Raw genomic sequence first — 19,714 nt, 5'->3', positions numbered from 1 at the left:
CTCCCCCTTACCCATGTGTTTCTTTAAAGATATAATAGATCAGTTATATCCGAAGATACACTGAAGAGTCAAACTGTACAGAGAGAGAGAGAGGAATTAAGCAGAGTTGACAAAAAAAAGGAAACTTATGAGGAAATAGGGTTTTAGGCAGCAGAAATGTGCCTTGCAGGTCTTCGGGCTAATAATCGTGTAGGTACTTCAATGTTACGAAGTTTCAGATCACAAAAGTCAGTAAGATATGTGAATATTCATCAACACAGATTAAGTACTAATTCAGATGACAAGAGATGTCTCTGATTTTTATTTACAGTGGGAGTTATTTTATGTGAGGTGGACAATCTGCATTTTAGGACTTTACATTAACATGTCAATGTTTGAACTTAAATACATATTATGCTTTGAAATTATATACTTTTCAATTGAGAATATCTTTTAGTTATGACTATTTACAAAAACCTTCACTTAAGCCCTCTGACCAAGTTCATCCAGAAACAATAATCTCCATTTCATATACAAAACATTACAATACTGGACACAGATTGTTCTATCTCTACAAAAACACAAGTAGTATTTTTTAAAAATCTATTAGTGAACTAGCTTTAAAATGCAATTCATATTTTATTTATGGACACTTATGAAAGTAATTTCAGCATGTAGAAAATCTAAAGAAAAATCCTCAACTTTGTCAAATTACTCATTTACTTAGGCTATTTTTTTTTCAGGTGATATGCAGAGAATTCTCATTTTAGTGACGAGTTCAACCACTGCAGGGAAGGGCAACAAGATGTTTTTGGAGGTCTGGTGATTTCAATAAAACTAAGTCAGGCTGAGTGCAGTGGCTCACGCCTGTAAACCCAGCACTTTGGGAGGCTGAGGCAGGCAGATCACTTGAGGTCAGGAATTTGAGACCAGCCTGGCCAACATGGTGAAACCCCGTCTCTACTAAAAATACAAACATTAGCTGGGCATGGTAGTGTGTGCTTGTAATTCCAGCTACTCGGGAGGCTGAGGCATGAGAAATGTTTGAACCCAAGAGGCGGAGGTTGCAGTGAGCCAAGATGCGCCACTACACTCCAGCCTGGGCGACGGAGTGAGACTTTGTCTCAAAAACAACAAGAAAAAAAGTTTAATATCTTGTTGATTTTTCATGTGAAGCATTCATGAATTTGGTGAAAAGGAACTGCCCAACATTTTAACTTAGAAGAAAGTATATGGACGGAATCCTAGAGGAATTTAATTGTAAAATTAAACCTGAAGACATGAATTCCTTAATTCTATTAAAGTACTCCAGACGCTTTAAAAACATTTCCTCTCAAAAAGTCAGTTGGCTTCTTTCCTTCAGTTGTATCTCTTTAATTAATTTCTCAGAGTAATAATTAATGTAAAAAAGTTTAAAAACTTACAGTATAGATAAAGCTTAGAAGATTGGAAGTAGGTGGAAAATTTAATGTGTAGCCTCAATGCCACCCTGAGGCAGGAGCAGCTGGAGACCAACCTAAAAATTATGAGCAAACTGCACATTGAGCAGGGAGCTATAGAAGGAGCTATACATGTTCAAGTAGTAATTTAGTTATATACAAACAAATTAAATCTATGCTGGTTAATTTAATTTGAGAGTGTTTTACCTAATCTAGGAAAGCTTGTTTCCAAAATAATTATCAGTATACAGATTTGAAGTTGGAGAACCCATACTAACAAGGATATCAGATGGTATAAAGTCTAGTCAGACTTGGAAAATCATGAACAAGATAACTGACAGTTTCTTAGACTTTAACTTGGTTTTTGACTCCCAGATTTACTTTGGTTTTTGCTCACAGAAGTTGAAAAAGCTCATCTATCTTTCACAGGAACAAAAAGGAAGTGAAAAAAAAATTATCCAGATTTTAGAGTCTTTTGTTCTATGCTGAATATACATTTGCTCTTTATAAACTAGAACAACCATAAGTATAAACATATAACACAGATAACTTGCTATATTATATTTATAACAAAGTATTTCTGGTAGTTTGTTAACAGCACTGGCAATAGAAACTCTGAAGAAGTTATCTCATGTGTGCTTGTTCATCTCATCTACCATGGGATGAGCTTCATATTCTCTTCTTTCTTATCCCTTCACCCCAATAAATATGGATCACATCTTTAATATTATAGAAGTAAAATTTATGCAACAAAATGCTTTTAATTGGTAATTAGATTTACCTCCAGAAACGCCTTACACACAACAAGCAAACAAACTCAGGACAGAATCTGAACTGACTTTCTGAGTTATTATGCCATAAAATAGTCTGTGTTTACATAACCAAAAATATCTCATTTCTATAAATACATTCTTGCTGGACTGGCAAATTCTGTTGAAGCTGGGATATAAATAGCCACACTGAAAGTAAATGCATCAATCTAATAATGGAATGTGATACCTTTTAAAAAGTTTTAAGTCTGTTTCTAAAATTTTTCATTACATCACAAGAAAGATTTATGGTATCTTCTTTCAGACACTTACAGAAAAACTATGAAGTAGGGAACTTAGATGTCAACTATTTCATGAGTAAGACTAAAACTTCTTCTTAATAGTTTAGTCATTCCATTCAACTTGTTCTACAACAGATGTATAGCATTGACATTGAAAAGAATAGGCATTTTATTTGTATGACTATTTACTTGTAAGATGCAGAGCCTTCTCCATGACTTTTTCACTTTTACTATTACACGCAAGGAAATAGATTAAAGACTATGCAGAAAAAAAGAAATGTATTTTTAGTTAACATGAGGCATTAAGAAGTCTAATAATTGAAACTTTCTATGGATAAAAACTCAATTTTATCAAAAAAGCCAGCTGACACACTCTGAAGGACAGAGTAATTCTGTCAAGTGATATCAGGTCAAGTGATATTTCCAGTATTTTACAGTCTCCTGTGAATGTGGTAATGATGATTGCATGCTTCTTTTAGAAATCTTCTTATTTTTCTTTATTCTTGTTACAGAGATAAGCAGAATGACACCTTATATAAACAAGTAATGCACAAAAATTCTCTCTGGAAATCTAAGGCAATAAAAACTCTCATATGTTTCTAGCACAAAGGTCACTTTTTCACATTTATATGAGGTGCCATCAGTCACCATGCTTGGTTCTCTCCTTAGTCTTTGGAGTACAACTTCGCAGGTACCACAGGTAATAATAAGAACTTACCTGACATAAAGCACTCCATTTTGATCCACACGACGCTGCCAACCCACAGGAACTTGTATAGCTGGAAGACCTCCTTCCTTGTCCCCTCCGTCACACTCTTTGCCTCCATTCATTTTCTGTGTCTGCTAGGGACTCTCCAAAGATATCAGCAATAAGATGATATCCTTATATTACAGAGCATGATGGCCTTCAAAAGTGGGCCAGTGCAGCACAGATTTTCCCAGACTGTACAAAACGCATTGGGAAGCTTCAGCTCAGTTTGGAACCAAGTCCTTGAAATCTGCCATTGTGAAAAAAATCAGCTTCCCATTATAATCTACATTAAATAACCAATATTTAATTCCTAAGGATGGTCTACATGGGTAAAAATGAGTGCTTCTGACTAAGGAAAATCATAATTCACCAATGCTGGTACCTGTCTGAAGTGGGGGTGGGGAGTGTAAAGTTTTTAGTTCAACATTTGTCTTGAACCTTGATGTTGTACTAAGACAATCTCTATTGTTTAGAAACTGGTCTCATTTTTACAGTGTGAGTCGGTTAATATTTCCAGGTACCCGCCTTTATAGGCCACATTCTTTAAACTTTCTCTTTATCTTCCAATCTGAATCCAAGGTGTTGCAGGTTGGTTCATCTGATGTTTTCATGACTTCAAAATTCCAATAATGTAGCCTGAAACATATGTAAATATGTGAACTTGTATATTTAATGTTGAAAACTGAGAAGCTTTACAGTTTTAAAATAGAATAAACTACGAAGTGTACCCAATCACATTGATGTCCTTTGCTATCAAAATCATACGTCAAATTCAAGTTGTTTCCTTCTTCCAACTTAGTCCACTTACTCCAATTAAACTAATCTACTTGCTCTTCGGCATATCCAACTTTCTAATTACTAGAGACAGACCCGTAATTATGGCATTACATATACACATACACTCAAACATACAAACGTACACATAAGGCCTCCTTCTAACGTGACATAAAAATATATCCATCACTTCTTAATGACCGTAAACTACACAGTTGTGTGTTAATCCAACCATATTTTAATAAGTCCGTAATATTATATAACCCTTTGATTCAGTTTTCTTTTCTAATCATTATACAGTTTTGGTCTAGAGAAGAAAATGTTTATTTTTTCAAAATAAAAAGTTAGAAGGAAATAAATTTATAGTACTTTTCCAAATATAAGAGGTGGTTTCCCTCCCATATTACTGAATATGAGTGGAAGTTGCTTTATAGTCAAGAATTTACAAAATTCCTTATATTATGGGGTGCTCTTTTAATTCCCTTATTCAGTTACGAGGTGCTATTTGAGGAGGACATACTAGCTTGAAACAGCCATAATCAATGATAGTGTGGAATGCTTATAAAAGTTATCTTGATTGAGCTATTAAATAAAAAATCATGGCAAGTAAATTTTTAGAAGATTTAGTATCCAATCTTGTGGGGAATGCAACTTCACATTTGTTAGTATTATTTGTTTTTGTAAAGAAGCCTTTTTATGACCAATTTAATATACTGTATATAGTTACATTGTGGGATTCATGAAACTACACTAAAGAATGCATAAAAAACAATTATCCTAGTGTTGAATGAATAGGACTTGTGGTTTGTGATAAATATTTCAGCGGCAGCATTGTCCACAGATTCAAAAAATACTATATTTCAAACAATTTAAATGGAAGTGAAGATGATATACTCTGAAAAACTGTGTTAAATGACTTAAGATTCTTATGAAAGTATTAAATTAAAATCATTTTAAAACACATAAGTGAAGAAGCTAATGTATTATTTTAGACAACACGTATTTCAAAGATGCATGCATAACTTAATCAAGTAACAAATTAAACAGTGTAAATAGACACATAACTACTTAACTACATTCCTAAAAGTCTGTGTAGTTAAGTTGGCCCGAAACCTTTTTTTGGATCTCTCATTAGGAAAGCAGGAGACCACCTTGCAGTAAAGGCCATCGTATATTCAGGTATATGCCTCATTTGCAGCCTTGGCTCTGAGACAGGTTAAGGGTGTTGTAATGAAGCATTTACTCACAACTGAAAACAAGGAACTGTGGGTATGGACGTGGCAAACACTGGCAGGCAATGGGGAAAATATCAAAAATTTACTGGGAAAAATTTCAGACTATAAAAAGTACCAAGTAGTAGCAGTCCCAATGGGGTCTCAAGCTGGAAATTTGCACCACTGGCCCCAGTCCACTGTGTTATACTTCTCACAGAAATGGCCCATCTGCAGGCATAACATCTTCCACTCACTATACCTTTGACCATGACTCCTGCTGTTCATGTCTGTGTTTATTCATATTTCATTCAACAGTTAGTGAGCAGCTACTATATGTGCTAGGTACTATGCTAGGTGCTGGGAGTACAAAGATGGTAAGTACTGTGGTCTGAATGTCTGTGTCCCCCCCAAATCCGTAGGTTGAAATCCTAACCCCCAAGGTGATGGTATTAGGAGATAGAGCCTTTGGGAGATGATTAGGTCATGGGGGCAGAGCCATCATGAATGGCATTAGGCCATAAAGAGATCTCTTCCAACATGAGTTTGCAGTGAAAAGACCACATGCACCAGAAAGTAGTCCCTTACCAGACACTGGATCTGCCAGTGCCTTTATCTTGGATCTCCCAGCCTCCAGAATTATGATTAAAAAGTTTATGTTGTTTATAAGCCATCCAGTTTACAGTGTTTGGTTATAGCAGCCTGAACTACGACAGCAAAGTACTATTTATCCAAAGCCCAGTGTAATATTTGGCACTAATGAGCTATTCAATGTGGAAGAACAAAAAAGAAAGAGGAAGGGAGGGATGAGGAAGTTAGGACGGGTCAATCCCTGTTCACAAGGAGTTTGTGGCCTCATGGAATTTCTAGCGCTTGTGAAAGTGGTATGAACTTTGTGTCATCCTGGACCTCTAGTTTTGTCAAATAGCAACAGACTCTGATGACCAAACTTGTTTTTTTTACAGTCCCTTTTCATGCCTGTTTTATTACCTTGCTTTTCCAAAGAAATCTCTTCAGTGGTCTCATCATTACACTGGGCCCATTCCCATTTTCCCTACTTTTCAGCTTTCTATTTGATACCTTTTTTTTTTTTTTCTGCCTGCTCTTAAATGTGGCTCCGACTTCCCTGAGACTGGCTGGCTCACTCCATTAAGTAATTTGTGGATCTGCCAGATAATAACATTGTAGTGATTCCTGCCAAATGCTTCCCTCACATTTCAGTAATCAAAAATACCAATATCTGATGGCTGGGTTTTGCTTAAACCAGCAGTTCTCTAACATGGTTCTGGGACAAACATCACTATTACCAGTAACACCTGGGAACTTGTCAAAAATGCAGATTCACAGGCCCAATCTCAGACTTAGTGAATCAGAAACTCTAGGGACAATCTATTTTTTAGTAAACCTCTAGGTGCTTGTTCTGATGCCTGTTCGAAGTTTGATGCCTGATCAAGACTGACACCCTAATCCGTCTGCCTCTCTTCCCAAGAAAAGGCTGGTTTTACAGCTTTACATCTTGCAGGCAGCCAGCCCTCTAATTTCTTTTGTCCAGGGTTTGGGGATGGAGTATGGGAGGATCATCCCTTTTTTGCTGCTACTTCAGCCTTCCAGAGGCAGCACAATTGTAAGGGTCTTAGGAAGCCCTCATAGCAAAAATCCAATATAGTTATCATTTATCTGTTAAGTGGCAATTTTTTTCTCAACATTCATCTTGTGAATTTGGAAAATACAGAGAAGTTTGAAGATGAAAATAAAAACTGAACTGTAATCTCACTGCTGAATAATAACCACTGAAAATACAAAAACACTATAAAACTCTGATTAAAGAAATAGGCGAGGATACAAACAAATGGAAAGCTATTCCATGCTCACAGATTAGAAGAACTGATATTGTTAAAATGACAATGCTACCCTAAGCAATCTACAGATTCAATGCAATCTGTATCAAACACCAATGACATTCTTCACAGAAACAAAAAAATCCTAAATGTCTATGGAACCATTGATATGCTTTTTTTCAATCATTTGTTTTTAGAAAGTTTTAAAAGCTTACATTAAAAATGAGTTTAATAAACAACAACATCCACTACTCTAATTTTACAATGTAAACATTTTGTCATTTTTGCTTATTTAAAAAAATAAGATGAAAACATTACAGATGAAGTTAAATACTATCCCTCACCCTCACCCCATTTTCCTTTTCAGCCCAATCCCCTCCCTTCCACCCCAGAGGCAACCAGTATTACGATTCTCATCTGTATCCTTCTGGGTTATGTTTTAATATGTTTATTTCCTATATATGTATACATAAACAATATTTTACTGTTATATGTATTTTGAAATTTTATATAAATACTGGTATATACTACATATAATTCTGCAACTTGCTTTTCTAAAATTCAACATGTTTTGAGAGCCATCTCTATTGAGGTACCTAGATCTATCTCTGTTGCAGATATAGGATTCCAATTCATGAATTTTTAAGCTTGAAATTGTATTCTATCATATGATTATACAACTATTCATCTATTGGTATATCAATCATGTTAATGGATCTGCACATTTTCAACTCTACAGATATTGCCAAATTGCTCTCTGAAGCAGCTGCACTGATTCCAAATATTTTCTATGTGTAAATGTGTGTCTTTTAAATATTGAATCATTACCACTTTTTTTTCTTCCTGGGCATTTTACTATGACATTAAACACTTTTCCAAAACATGATCTTTAATTGTTGGATATAATTTTGTGATAAATGTATATATAATTTCTTTACTTATTTTCCTTTGGTGGACATAGATTTTTCTCCCAAATTTTCACAATGACAAATAAATCTGATAAAAATATTCCTGTACATAAATCTATGCCCATCTTGATAACTCATTTAAACTTATTTGCTAACATAGAATTACATAATTCTAGGGTCCTTCATACATTTCTTAAAGTGCCAGGAGGGTAGAACTAGGAAAGCATTTCAGGCCATGTTTCTTAAACTTTTGAAACTGATGCGTGCCTTCTTTTGCTATATATTAAAATTGATTCTACTTGCCTTCATGATTCTGATAACTTCACCTTCTACATAGACTCATCCAAGATGTAGTCAGGTTTACTTTTATAATTTTATAATTATAATATTATAAAAACTAAAGCTTCTGCTGTTTTCCAAATTTAACACTTTAATATTACTATGCTTTTAGAAGTACCTATTTCACAGCATCTTGCCTCACCTCCCAAAGACCCACCTTGTTTATATGGCTTCATTTAAGCCCAATAAGCATAGGTCAAAAATTAAAGATTTTGTGATATGAAGGTACCTCCATCTTACTAAGACTCAGGATCTACAATAGATCTTATACTTAGGACTTAATTTATATTTATTTCACAAACAGTAGCAATAATAATGAGATGCAAAATTGTGTGCATGTGTGTGTGTGTGCCTGTGTGTATGTTCTGAGGGAGATACCTGCCACAATTCCACCAATGTTTTCAGTTTCCTGATTCCTTTAAAAATGCAAATTAGTCTCTGGAAATGGCTTTTGGTGGATTGAATTTTAGCAACTTGATTTTCTTCTTTACATTGGCTTCTTCTGACCATTCATCATTCAAATTAGACATCATCTCGTCAAAATGACTGTAATGTAAACTCTAGGGGTACTCTCTCACACTTTGTTAATTCACTGATACTTTCATTATCTGATGATGATTATTACTGTTTATCATTTGTTTGTGTGTTTATTGACTAGCTCTCCCCATTGGAATGTAAACACTCTAAGAGCAGGACCTTGTCATATTCCCAGTTCCTGGTATCATCCCTAGCATACAGTAGGTGCTTAAGTACTTCTGAAAGACTGTGCATATTCTAATTAGTCAATATAATTTTACATTCTGATTTTTTACCATGTGGGCTTATAAAATTTTAGCAACACGTGTCTAAAATGAAAGAGGTTTTTAAAAGAAGCCAACGACTATGCATGTTGATAAAATAGCAAAAGAGCCTTTTGCTCTAGATTTTTCCCTGATGATCTCACAATCTCTGAGTGATAATTTCTGTGTTCAAAAAGTGTGGTAGGGCTTCCAAGAAAATTGATATGCTAACTTTAAATTTTATTTATAAAGTTAATCACAGTTTTATTTACTAAGTGGTTTATAGACACATTTTCATTGGATTAATAAAGGAACCCCTAAAATAAACAAGTGTAGCAATATAAAAATTAAACATATTTCAACAGGATGCTAATTAATGAAATAGACCTTTTTTTTCTCATTTTTCTTTAATGAGATTATTGTCAACCTAATAATAAACTCACTACTTTATGAAGGGTTAAATGGGTATTTTATTTTACTTTAATTTTTTGGAGACAAGGTCTCACTCCATTGCCCAGGCTGTAGGGCAATGGCACAATCACGGCTCACTGCAGCTTTGACTTCCCGGGCTCAAGCTATCCTCCTGCCTCAGCCTCCTGTATAGCTGTGATCACAGGTGTCCAAACCAGGCCTGGATAATTTTTTGATTTATTTTTTGTGGAGATGGGAGTCTCCTTTTGTTGCCCAGGCTGGTCTTGAACTCCTGAGCTCAAATGATCCTCTTGCCTTGGCCTTCCAAAGTGCTAGGATTACAAGTGCGAGCCACCGTGCTTGGCTTAAATGTGTATTTTTAAAGTTATACTCAAAACAACATGAAGTAACATCATGAAAATAAGTAAATAGCTATTCTTAATAAATCTTTTTGAATAACATCAAATGTCAAATTCTTCTGAATAATTAAATGATTAATGATAAAAATAATGAATTGGTTTTTGAGTCATGTGATATTATGAGTAAATTCTATTAAAATGTTTATAATGACATCACACAATGATCTTGTGCTCAGTGGATGGGAATACTGGGAGACACAGTGGGACAGAATCAACACCCAATTAATTATTGATTTATCAAGCTGAGACTATGTACATTAGGTAAAACATAGATATTTGATATATGTAAATCATGGCTTATACTTTTAATATTATGATTATAAACTTAGCTTATGGAATATTTAAAGATAATTAAGAAGTCCACTCTATTCCTATATTTGCAAAAGTGAACACCTCATATTCTCCAATTGAGAACAAGTCCTACATAAAACCCGCCTTTATGTTTATATTCCAAAACAATATATACATGTAACAACAGACATGATTGGATTAAAAATAATAGCATTACTATTGTGGAGAGGGAAGTCTGAGTGGCTACAACATAATTATCATTTTATTGGATAATAAATGAACATATTCATAATCTTTCCATCATTATTGGCTGAATTATGCTTGTTAGAGTAACCCTAAATGACATTTCCCCTTTCTAATTATCTTTCACCCTCATATCAATTATTCAAACAGCTCCTTCACAGTACCTAGTCAATCCCTCATTCAACCTCCCCCCATCTGTTTCACCTTTGACCTATTTACTCAAGACATGCATTTTTCTTTATGAGCACACTTATCTTGCAGTTATATCTTTTTTCATATTTTTTAAACTGTGCAATACACTAGCCCCATTTTTGGTTTAGTTATTATTTTCATTGCTTATCTTCACTGTGCAGTCACTTCTTCCAAAATATACCTCTCAGATACACCCTTTGTAAGCGATCCAATAACTCTGCCAGGCTCCACTTAATCACTCTAACTACCCCTAGCACATTTACTTTTGTTTTATGTAGTTGTACAGGGATACCCTAAAAAGGCAAATCTCTCCTGCCCCTGCCACTCATTAGAGAGATATTCTCTAGCTTCAGATGTCCTTGACCGTTCACTGCAGAAAAGTGTAAAAGTTCACAACCTGAGAATGAGGGATCATAATGATGTAGGAAAGTTATATTTTTCATCAGCTCTCAAGGTACAGAGAGACAGGCTCCTGAGAGTGAGGCCAGTCCTCAGAGTCAAAGTAGCAGCCATGCTTGTCTGTGCCCATCTTTGGTCAATAAGTTTATTTATTCCAGGCCATATTTTGCTACAAAAATTCAGCAACTTATACACTCTAGTCACATAGAAGTCTTCATTGAACTAAATGCTAAGTGTGGTAGGCTGCCACAAAATTGCAGTCCCTTCCATCAGGAGATGAATTTATCACTCCATATGCTGAATCTTGGCAGGCCTTGTGATTTGCTTTGGCCAGTGGAATTTGATGCATATGATACTGTTCAAGTTTTGCACCTAAAACTCAAAAGGCCTTATAACTTTCGCTCTTGTTTCTTGGAATGCCATCATCATGTGAACAATCTGAGCTAGCACCATCGAGGATGAGAGACCATGTAAAGAGAGAAGTCTAGCTGTCCAGCCAGTCCAGCTGAGGCCCTAGACTTGTAAGTAAATATAGCCAGCACTACGTGGAACAGGGATGAGCTGCTAGAGCTGGGCCCAGACTTAACTGCCAACTCACAGAATCAAAAATATTATTTCAAATAGCCAAAACCATACTAAAAACAATTAAAAAGCCTAAAATAGGGTTTAACTTAAATTAATCATAGTATTTAGAGGCTACATAGCATTACTGGTTAACAGCAGAAGCTAGAAGCTGACTGGGTTTGAACCCTGGCTCCACCCTTTATTAGCTTGTGACCTTGCACAAGTTTTAAAATTTCTTATAAAATGGAGATTATAACCATATAGGATTGTTCTGGGAAAAAAGTTAATGTAGATGTGCCTAGCACATAGTAAGTACCCAAATTGTTATTAGTCATATATAGCTATTAAAGTCATATTACAGAAATTTTAATAGCACTGGGGAAAGGACCATGATTTTGTTAGGTGAAAAAACATACTATAAAATTATACATATAATTATAATCTTAATTTACAAAAATGCTACTATTTATATAGACATAGGAATAGAACACCACTATACTCTATATGTTCTCTGGTAGTATAAAAACATACTTTCTCATTGCCTTTTTGGATTTTCAAATTTTTCTATAATAAACATATATTAGCTCTATAATCACGGAAAATACTATCTTCAAAAAATTAAGTGTTATATCTGTAGAAGAGCTAATTAATGTTTCCCTAATCCTTAGAAGTATTAGGGAAGCTTTTTATTGGAAAACTTCATGCCCAGTAATATGCTATTATTTCTCTTTCTGTTTTATTCAACTGGAGAAAAAGATATGGAGAGTCGGAAAGAATATTGCATTAACCTATTATGATCTACATACTGCAAATAAAAATTAAGGCTATCCTTTAGATTGGTTCTAAAATGCCCATACAATATCCAGTTCTTTTGCTTCACAGAAATTATTACGAACTGAGCTTTCTCTTCGCCCTTGACATCCTACAAGATTGCAAAAGAAAAAGCAGTTGAGGCAGAGAAGTTCAGGTTAAAGCTTCACTTTGTGCCTTTGAAAATACATAAGGAGGTGGGAAGTGAAGGTCTATATGCATATGTGGAAAATACTATGAAACACTTCCTTTCTTTAAAGCCAAAAAAGTGAACAATTACCAGCTCTCAAATACATATCTTTAAAAAAATTTACTTTTTATATTTTCTGCAAACCCACCTAGGAATGTACTCAACAAATGTAGGGAATTGTTTTAAAGAATAGCAACGAGTTATACCAGAACATCTATGAACAAAACGATAAACTCACTATAATTCTGAAGGAAAAATTATTCATGATTTATTCTTGTATGTTAGCTGTTAGCACAGCTGTTATTTTTTGCTTTTCTGTAATATGGTGATTTCTCATAAAGAATACTGATTAAAAAAAACTTGGCTGCATTTACATAACCAATTTAAGAGTACACCAACAAGGTTTGGGGGGTAATTTTCACATCTTATCTGTGCATTACTAGTGTTTTGTCTACTCAGGATGCAGCTTGATATATGAACGTCAAATCTTTGTTGAAAAATGATGTATATCAATTTTGTTTATTCCCAAACCTGTACGATGAGAATAAAATAATGCAAATTATGTCCATTTGGGGGTTTGCAATACACCAAATGGTGTATTTATATATACACTAATATTTATATACACTTTTACTATAAAAATACTTAGCACTCTTCAATTCGTTTAGCAATGGCTGCCAAGTTCCTACTTGGATTAATCAATACCAAACAGAGGTAAAGTAATTTATACTTTATATAAAGTATATAAACAAATATAAATAAATCAATACCAAACAGAGGTAAAGAAATACTCTGCTAGTACCCTAGTAACCTTGAAAATCAGGTTACTAAAAGGAAAAATAAGACAACTCCTTACCCACTGAAGAAACCCACCCAAATACACTGTGTCTGAATATGTATCTAGGAACACTCAAGTCCAGTCAATCTCTCCAGCAAATATAATTAAATGTTCAAGATAACTACAGTCTAATAAAGTATCGGGTAACGTCTTTCAAGAAACAAGAGGAGGAAGATTATTTCTGTGCAGATTTTAGAAAAGGGAGCCCAAAGAGCATATAATCTCTAAGCCCCATGAAATAAGTGATCTTTTACTGTGTTTATGTAGCTCACATATCAGGAATGAAACAAGTAGTAAAACCCATGGTTGTTTAATGGCGTCATATGAAGAGTATCTCAAGGAGAGTCCATTCAGTACTTGACTGACTGCTCATTGGAATGATGAGGATGGCAGAGAAAATGTAGCAGCCACAGAAATCTCAGGCACAAAGGACTCAGGTTGGAGAGGGAGGGAGTTTCAGTACAACCAAATGAGGCATAGAGTGTTTTAGAGGATGTACTGAAGAAAAGCAAAAACTGTAAAAGTCTCTAATTTAACAAACAGATAAGCAAAATGTAAGACCAGCCATACACAGGAGGACTCTGGGCCAAACCCTACCTACAGAAGTGTTTGGCTTGCACATGGTTTAAGAATAATAATATAAGTAAATTAATTGACAATATTTAAATCAAAAGATTTCACATAACAATTCTATTTCCTGCTTTACCTGAGAAACTGGACAATATGGTAACACTAGGCCAACATTCCTGCCTTGCAACAATTATCTGGAATGGAGCAGTGGCTGCTCCTCCAGAAAGGATTTGGCGCGCCAGTTCACTGCAATAGCTTCCTGCTTCATTCCCATCAGCCTGGCCTCTATAGGCATGTGGGTTTCCAACTTCTGGAATAGAAAGTACCTTGAGATAAGGCTGAAGGTTTCACTATAGCCCTTGACAAGAGGTATAACTTGTTTTGCTAAATAACCATTTATCCTACATTTCATGGTTTCTTCAAAAGGATAAATGATGAATTCTTAGTAGATCATTATGCATTACCAGTGTGTGCAGGAGGGCCAGTAAGCCAGCTAAAACCATAAGCACACAGGTAACTTTCCTAAGGAAATTGAGACTGGTGATTCTTGACTTAGAGTAGGTAAAGGGTACAGACAACCATCCAATTTCAATCCTCTACTTTCCTTCCTTCCTTCCTCCCTCCCTCCTTTCCCTTCCTTCCTTCCTTCCTTTCTTTCTTTCTCTTTCTTTCTCTTTCTTTCTTTCTTTCTTTCCTTCTTTCTCTCTCTCTCTCTTTCTTTTTCTTTCTTTCTTTCTTTCTCCTTCCTATCCTTTCTTTCTTTCTTTGTTTCTTTCTTTCTTTTTCTTTCTTTCTTTCTCTCTTTACACCATCGTTGGCAATATCACATTGTCATTATCTCAGGAACTCATCTTGGAAATCAAATAATTATGGAATCTAATCGTACAATTACTCATTTTAGGATATATAAAATGCCACTGAAATTTTTCTGGATTAAAAAGATTGTTTTCTGTTAGCAAATAAATTCATCAAGTCTTTCAAAGGTATACTTGAGATCTTATAACCTGTTTACTTTCTCCTAGTCATCAGGGAGATATTACTATATTCTGTGTGACAAGGCTCTTCCTCAGCCTGGGTAAAATAATCCTCGAAACAGTCTAACTTATTTTGTTCTACCTCCATGGCCACCACTGGATAACATTCTGATTATTTGATGGATTTCATAGGTGCTCTGATATAATTAAGTTACTTACTCGGATAGCAAGCTCAAGTATTTCAGTCTTACACATACACACACACACACACATAGATAAATAATCTGGTATATAAGTTAATTTCTTGTAAATATAGATGGTCTGTGTTAGATCCCACGGGTTCATCACTCTTGAGAATAAGAAAAGTTTTTAACCTGGAAGAGCTATCCTGGACCACAGTTACTCCACAGGGTACCCTCACCATTGAGGTCTTCCCTTCATATCCAGACTATTGTTCTGTTTGTTTGTTTGTTTGTTTGTTTTTGGATATCACCTTCCTCTAACTACATCATTATTAGAAAAACTAGGGAATGATTTCTACATATGGCTAGCCAGTTTTCCTTACACCTCATACAAAAATTAATTCAAGATGGATTAAAGACTTACATGTTAGACCTAAAACCATAAAAACCCTAGAAGAAAACCTAGGCAATACCATTCAGGACATAGGCGTGGGCAAGGGCTTCATGTCTAAAACACCGAAAGCAATGGCAACAAAAGCCAAAATAGACAAATGGGATCTAATTAAACTAAAGAGCTTCTGCACAGCAAAAGAAACTACCATCAGAGTGAACAGGCAACCTACAGAATGGGAGAAAATTTTGGCAACGTACTCATCTGACAAAGGGCTAATATCCAGAATCTACAATGAACTCAAACAAATTTACAAGAAAAAAACAACCCCATCAAAAAGTGGGCAAAGGATATGAACATACACTTCTCAAAAGAAGACGTTTATGCAGCCAAAAGACACATGAAAAAATACTCATCATCACTGGCCATCAGAGAAATGCAAATCAAAACCACAATGAGATACCATCTCACACCAGTTAGAATGGCGATCATTAAAAAGTCAGGACACAACAGGTGCTGGAGAGGATGTGGAGAAATAGGAACACTTTTACACTGTTGGTGGAACTGTAAACTAGTTCAACCATTGTGGAAGTCGGCGTGGCGATTCCTCAAGGATCTAGAACTAGAAATACCATTTGACCCAGCCATCCCATTACTGGGTATATACCCAAAGGATTATAAATCATGCTGCTATAAAGATACATTTACACATATGTTTATTGAGGCACTATTCACAATAGCAAAGACTTGGAACCAATCCAAATGTCCAACAACGATAGACTGGATTAAGAAAATGTGGCACATATACAACATGGAATACTATGCAGCCATAAAAAATGATGAGGTCATGTCCTTTGTAGGGACATGGATGAAGCTGGAAACCATCATTCTCAGCAAACTATCGTAAGGACAAAAAACCAAACACCGCATGTTCTCACTCATAGGTGGGAACTGAACAATGAGAACATTTGGACACAGGAAGGGGAACATCACACACTGGGGCCTGTCATGGGGTGGGGGGAGGGGGGAGGGATAGCATTAGGAGATATACCTAATGTAAATGACGAGTTAATGGGTGCAGCACACCAACATGGCACATGTATACATATGTAACAAATCTGCACGTTGTGCACATGTATCCTAGAACTTAAAGTATAATAAAAAAGAAAAGAAAAGAAAAAAGAAAAACTAGGGAATGATTTTGAACCAGAGCAGGACAGGGGAATGTGTAGGACAAGGTGTGGCAACATGCTTGGGTGGTGCTATTTCTCAGAAAGCAGCCAAGAGAGACAAAGGAGCAAGCAAGGGATGTGGAAACAAGGTCAAGTGGCATTTATATTATATAATCCTGATATAATAAATGTACTCCAGGTATTATTATTAATGGTGCAAGTATTGGACATCAACTCTATGTGAGGCACTGTGATGGATACTGGGAATCCAAACATGAAGAGAACGTAGTCCTCACCTTAAGGAGCTTACTGTCTGGGGAGCAGAGGGGTGGGGAGGTGGGCATAACACTGAATGATACTTGTTATGATAGGGCTAAGTATGGCATGCTAATTAAGCTCGAAGAGAGAGTTAATCTAGTTTTCAAGAATTGGTAGGTGTGGTGGGCAGGAGACATCTAGGGCTGCATGGAGCTTAGATGGGCAAAGAAAAGGTTAGTGGGAGACCTGAAACTTCACCTAATCTTTGCAAATGATCTCATTTCTGAAAGATTAATATTGAAGATTTTATATTTCTGTCTGTTAATAACATTTCTAATATCATACTCATTTTTAGGTGGTAAACAAACATAGGGGTCTCATTTTGTCAGACTTTTTAGCCTTGAGATGTGATAAATGATGAAGTAATAAATATTTTCCAAAGAAGATGTGGATACCTGCCTGATGGCTGAAGTAGAAAATGATGACCAGACATCTAGATAAGCAAATGCTGTTTTCTTGACAAAGTATTATCAAAGAGTGATGATTTGCTTTAATAAGAAAGGAATATTAGATGTGAGTGCAGTGGAAGCAGAAGCCAAAAGGAGCAACACACGGGCGAGAAAGTATTGGCCTTAGATAAAGCAGTTTAAAACCACTGAAAAGTATGTCCTTTAATAAAAGAAGTCTCTAACTTATGAGAAGAAGATGGCTATGATGCTAAAGTTATTTTAGCCAAATGAATAAATAATATTTCCATTTATCTTATCAACTTCCAGGAACTGCACTGAACACTTTATGTATACACAAATTAGCTCATTTAATCCTTTAAATTTTTTAATTTTTAATTTTTGTGGGTACACAGTAGGTGTATATATGTATGAGTTACATGAGATATTTTCATATAGGCATGCAATGCATAATAATCACATTAGGATAAATGGGGTATCCATCATGTCAAGCATTTATCCTTTGTGTTACGAACAATCCAATTATACTTTCAGTTATTTTAAAATGTACAATTAAATTATTTTTGACAATAGTCACCTTGTTGTGCTAGCAAATACTCCGTCTTATTCATTCTTTCTATTTTTTGTACTCATTAGCCATCCCCACCTCTCCCCAAAAACCCCCACTACCCTTCCCAGCCTCTGGTAACATAACCATCCTTCTACTTTCTATTTCTATGAGTTCAATTATTTTAGTTTTTAGCTCCCACAAATAAGTGAGAACATGTGAAGTTTGTCTTTGTGCACCTGGCTTATTTCATTTCACATAATGACCTCCAATTCCAATCATGCTGTTGCAAATGATAGGATCTCATTCTTCTTTTGGCTGAATATACTCCATTGTGTATATATACTACATTTTCTTTATCCATTCATCTGTTGATGGACACATAGGTTGCTTCCAAATCTTGGCTATTGTGAATGGTGCTGCAATAAACATGAGAGTGCAGATATCTGATACAGATTTCCATTCTTTTGGGTATCTACCTAGGAGTGAGATTGCTGGATCATATGGTAGCTCCATTTTTAGTTTTGTGAGGAACCTCCAAACTGTTCTCTCTTTACATTCCCAATTTACATTTCCAGTGTACAACAGTGTACAAGGGTTCCCTTTTCTCCATATCATCACCAGCATTCATTGCCTGACTTTTGGATAAAAGCCATTCTAACTGGGGTGAGACGGTATCTCACTGTAGTTTTGTTTGCATTTCTCTGATGATCAGTGATGTTGAGCACCTTTTCATATGCCTGTTTGCCACTTATATGACTTCTTCTGAGAAATGTCTGTTCAGATCTTTCGTCCATTATTAAATCAGACTATTAGATTTTTTTCCTATAGAGCTGTTTGAGCTCCTTGTATATTCTGGTTATTGATCCCTGTCAGATAGGTAGTTTGTAAATATTTTCTCCCATTCCATGGGTTGTCTCTTCACTTTGTTGATTGTTTTCTTGGTTGTACAGAAGCTTTTCAACTTGATGTGGTCCTATTTGTCCATTTTTGCTTTTGTTTCCTGTGCTTGTGTTACTCAAGAAATTTTTGCCCACTCCAATGTCCTGCAGAGTTTTGCCAATGTTTTCTTGTAGTAGTTTCATAGTTTGAGGTCTTAGATATCTGAGTCTTTGATCCATTTTGATTTGATTTTTGTATATTGCAAGAGATAGGGGTCTAGTTTCCATCTTTTATGTATGGATATCCAAGCTCATTTAATCCTTATCGCAATCATATAAGGCATATACTTTTATTTTTTCTGTTCTAGAGTTGTGGAAACTGGGATGAGAAATTATGTAAATTTACCTTATCTTTCTTTCTCTGGTAATTAATATATCCTTTTTCTACTTTTATTTCTCCTTAGTATTTATTACTATCTAACATAGTCTATTTTTTACAATTTATCTTATTATTGTCTGTCTCCTCTGACAAGAATGTAAGCTCTGTGAGCACATGGGATATAGCAGTCATCATAACACACAAAAATCCCTGCTAATTTTTGTTTTGGGCTCACTAGCTCCTTGAAGGTTGGCTTTGTGTCACTTTTCCCCCCATAGCACAAAGTACAGGCCTTGCACATACTGGAACCAAAAATATTTGATGAGTGAATGATGAACACTATTAGTCAGTAGGCATATACCAAGCCCTCAGCACTGAGCTAGTCGCCATAAGATAAGGAAGTACAAAATACAGTCTCTGATTTAAAATAACACTTAGGACTTCATGTCTAAAACACCAAAAGCAAT

At 35.3% G+C, this 19,714-nt stretch overlaps 1 protein-coding gene across 18 annotated transcripts in view; it reads right to left on the bottom strand.

The window, feature by feature from the left end:
* Positions 1 to 19,714, bottom strand: part of MBD5 (methyl-CpG binding domain protein 5) — a 498,386-nt gene that overhangs the window by 54,471 nt on the left and 424,201 nt on the right. For all 18 annotated transcript variants that reach the window (XR_010149749.1, XR_010149748.1, XR_010149747.1 and 15 more), the window contains one exon: positions 3,188 to 3,856. Coding sequence is in view for 11 of the 18 variants with exons in the window: in XM_054679015.2 (XP_054534990.1) it covers positions 3,188 to 3,300 (113 nt within the window). In the remaining 7 variants the exon portion in view is untranslated. The remainder of the gene's footprint in view (positions 1 to 3,187; positions 3,857 to 19,714) is intronic.

This window comes from Pan troglodytes, chromosome 13 (assembly GCF_028858775.2).
Source record: "Pan troglodytes isolate AG18354 chromosome 13, NHGRI_mPanTro3-v2.0_pri, whole genome shotgun sequence".
NCBI classification, from domain to species: domain Eukaryota; kingdom Metazoa; phylum Chordata; class Mammalia; order Primates; family Hominidae; genus Pan; species Pan troglodytes.
Note: the sequence above shows the minus strand (reverse complement) of the source record. Positions and strands in the feature narration are given on the sequence as shown.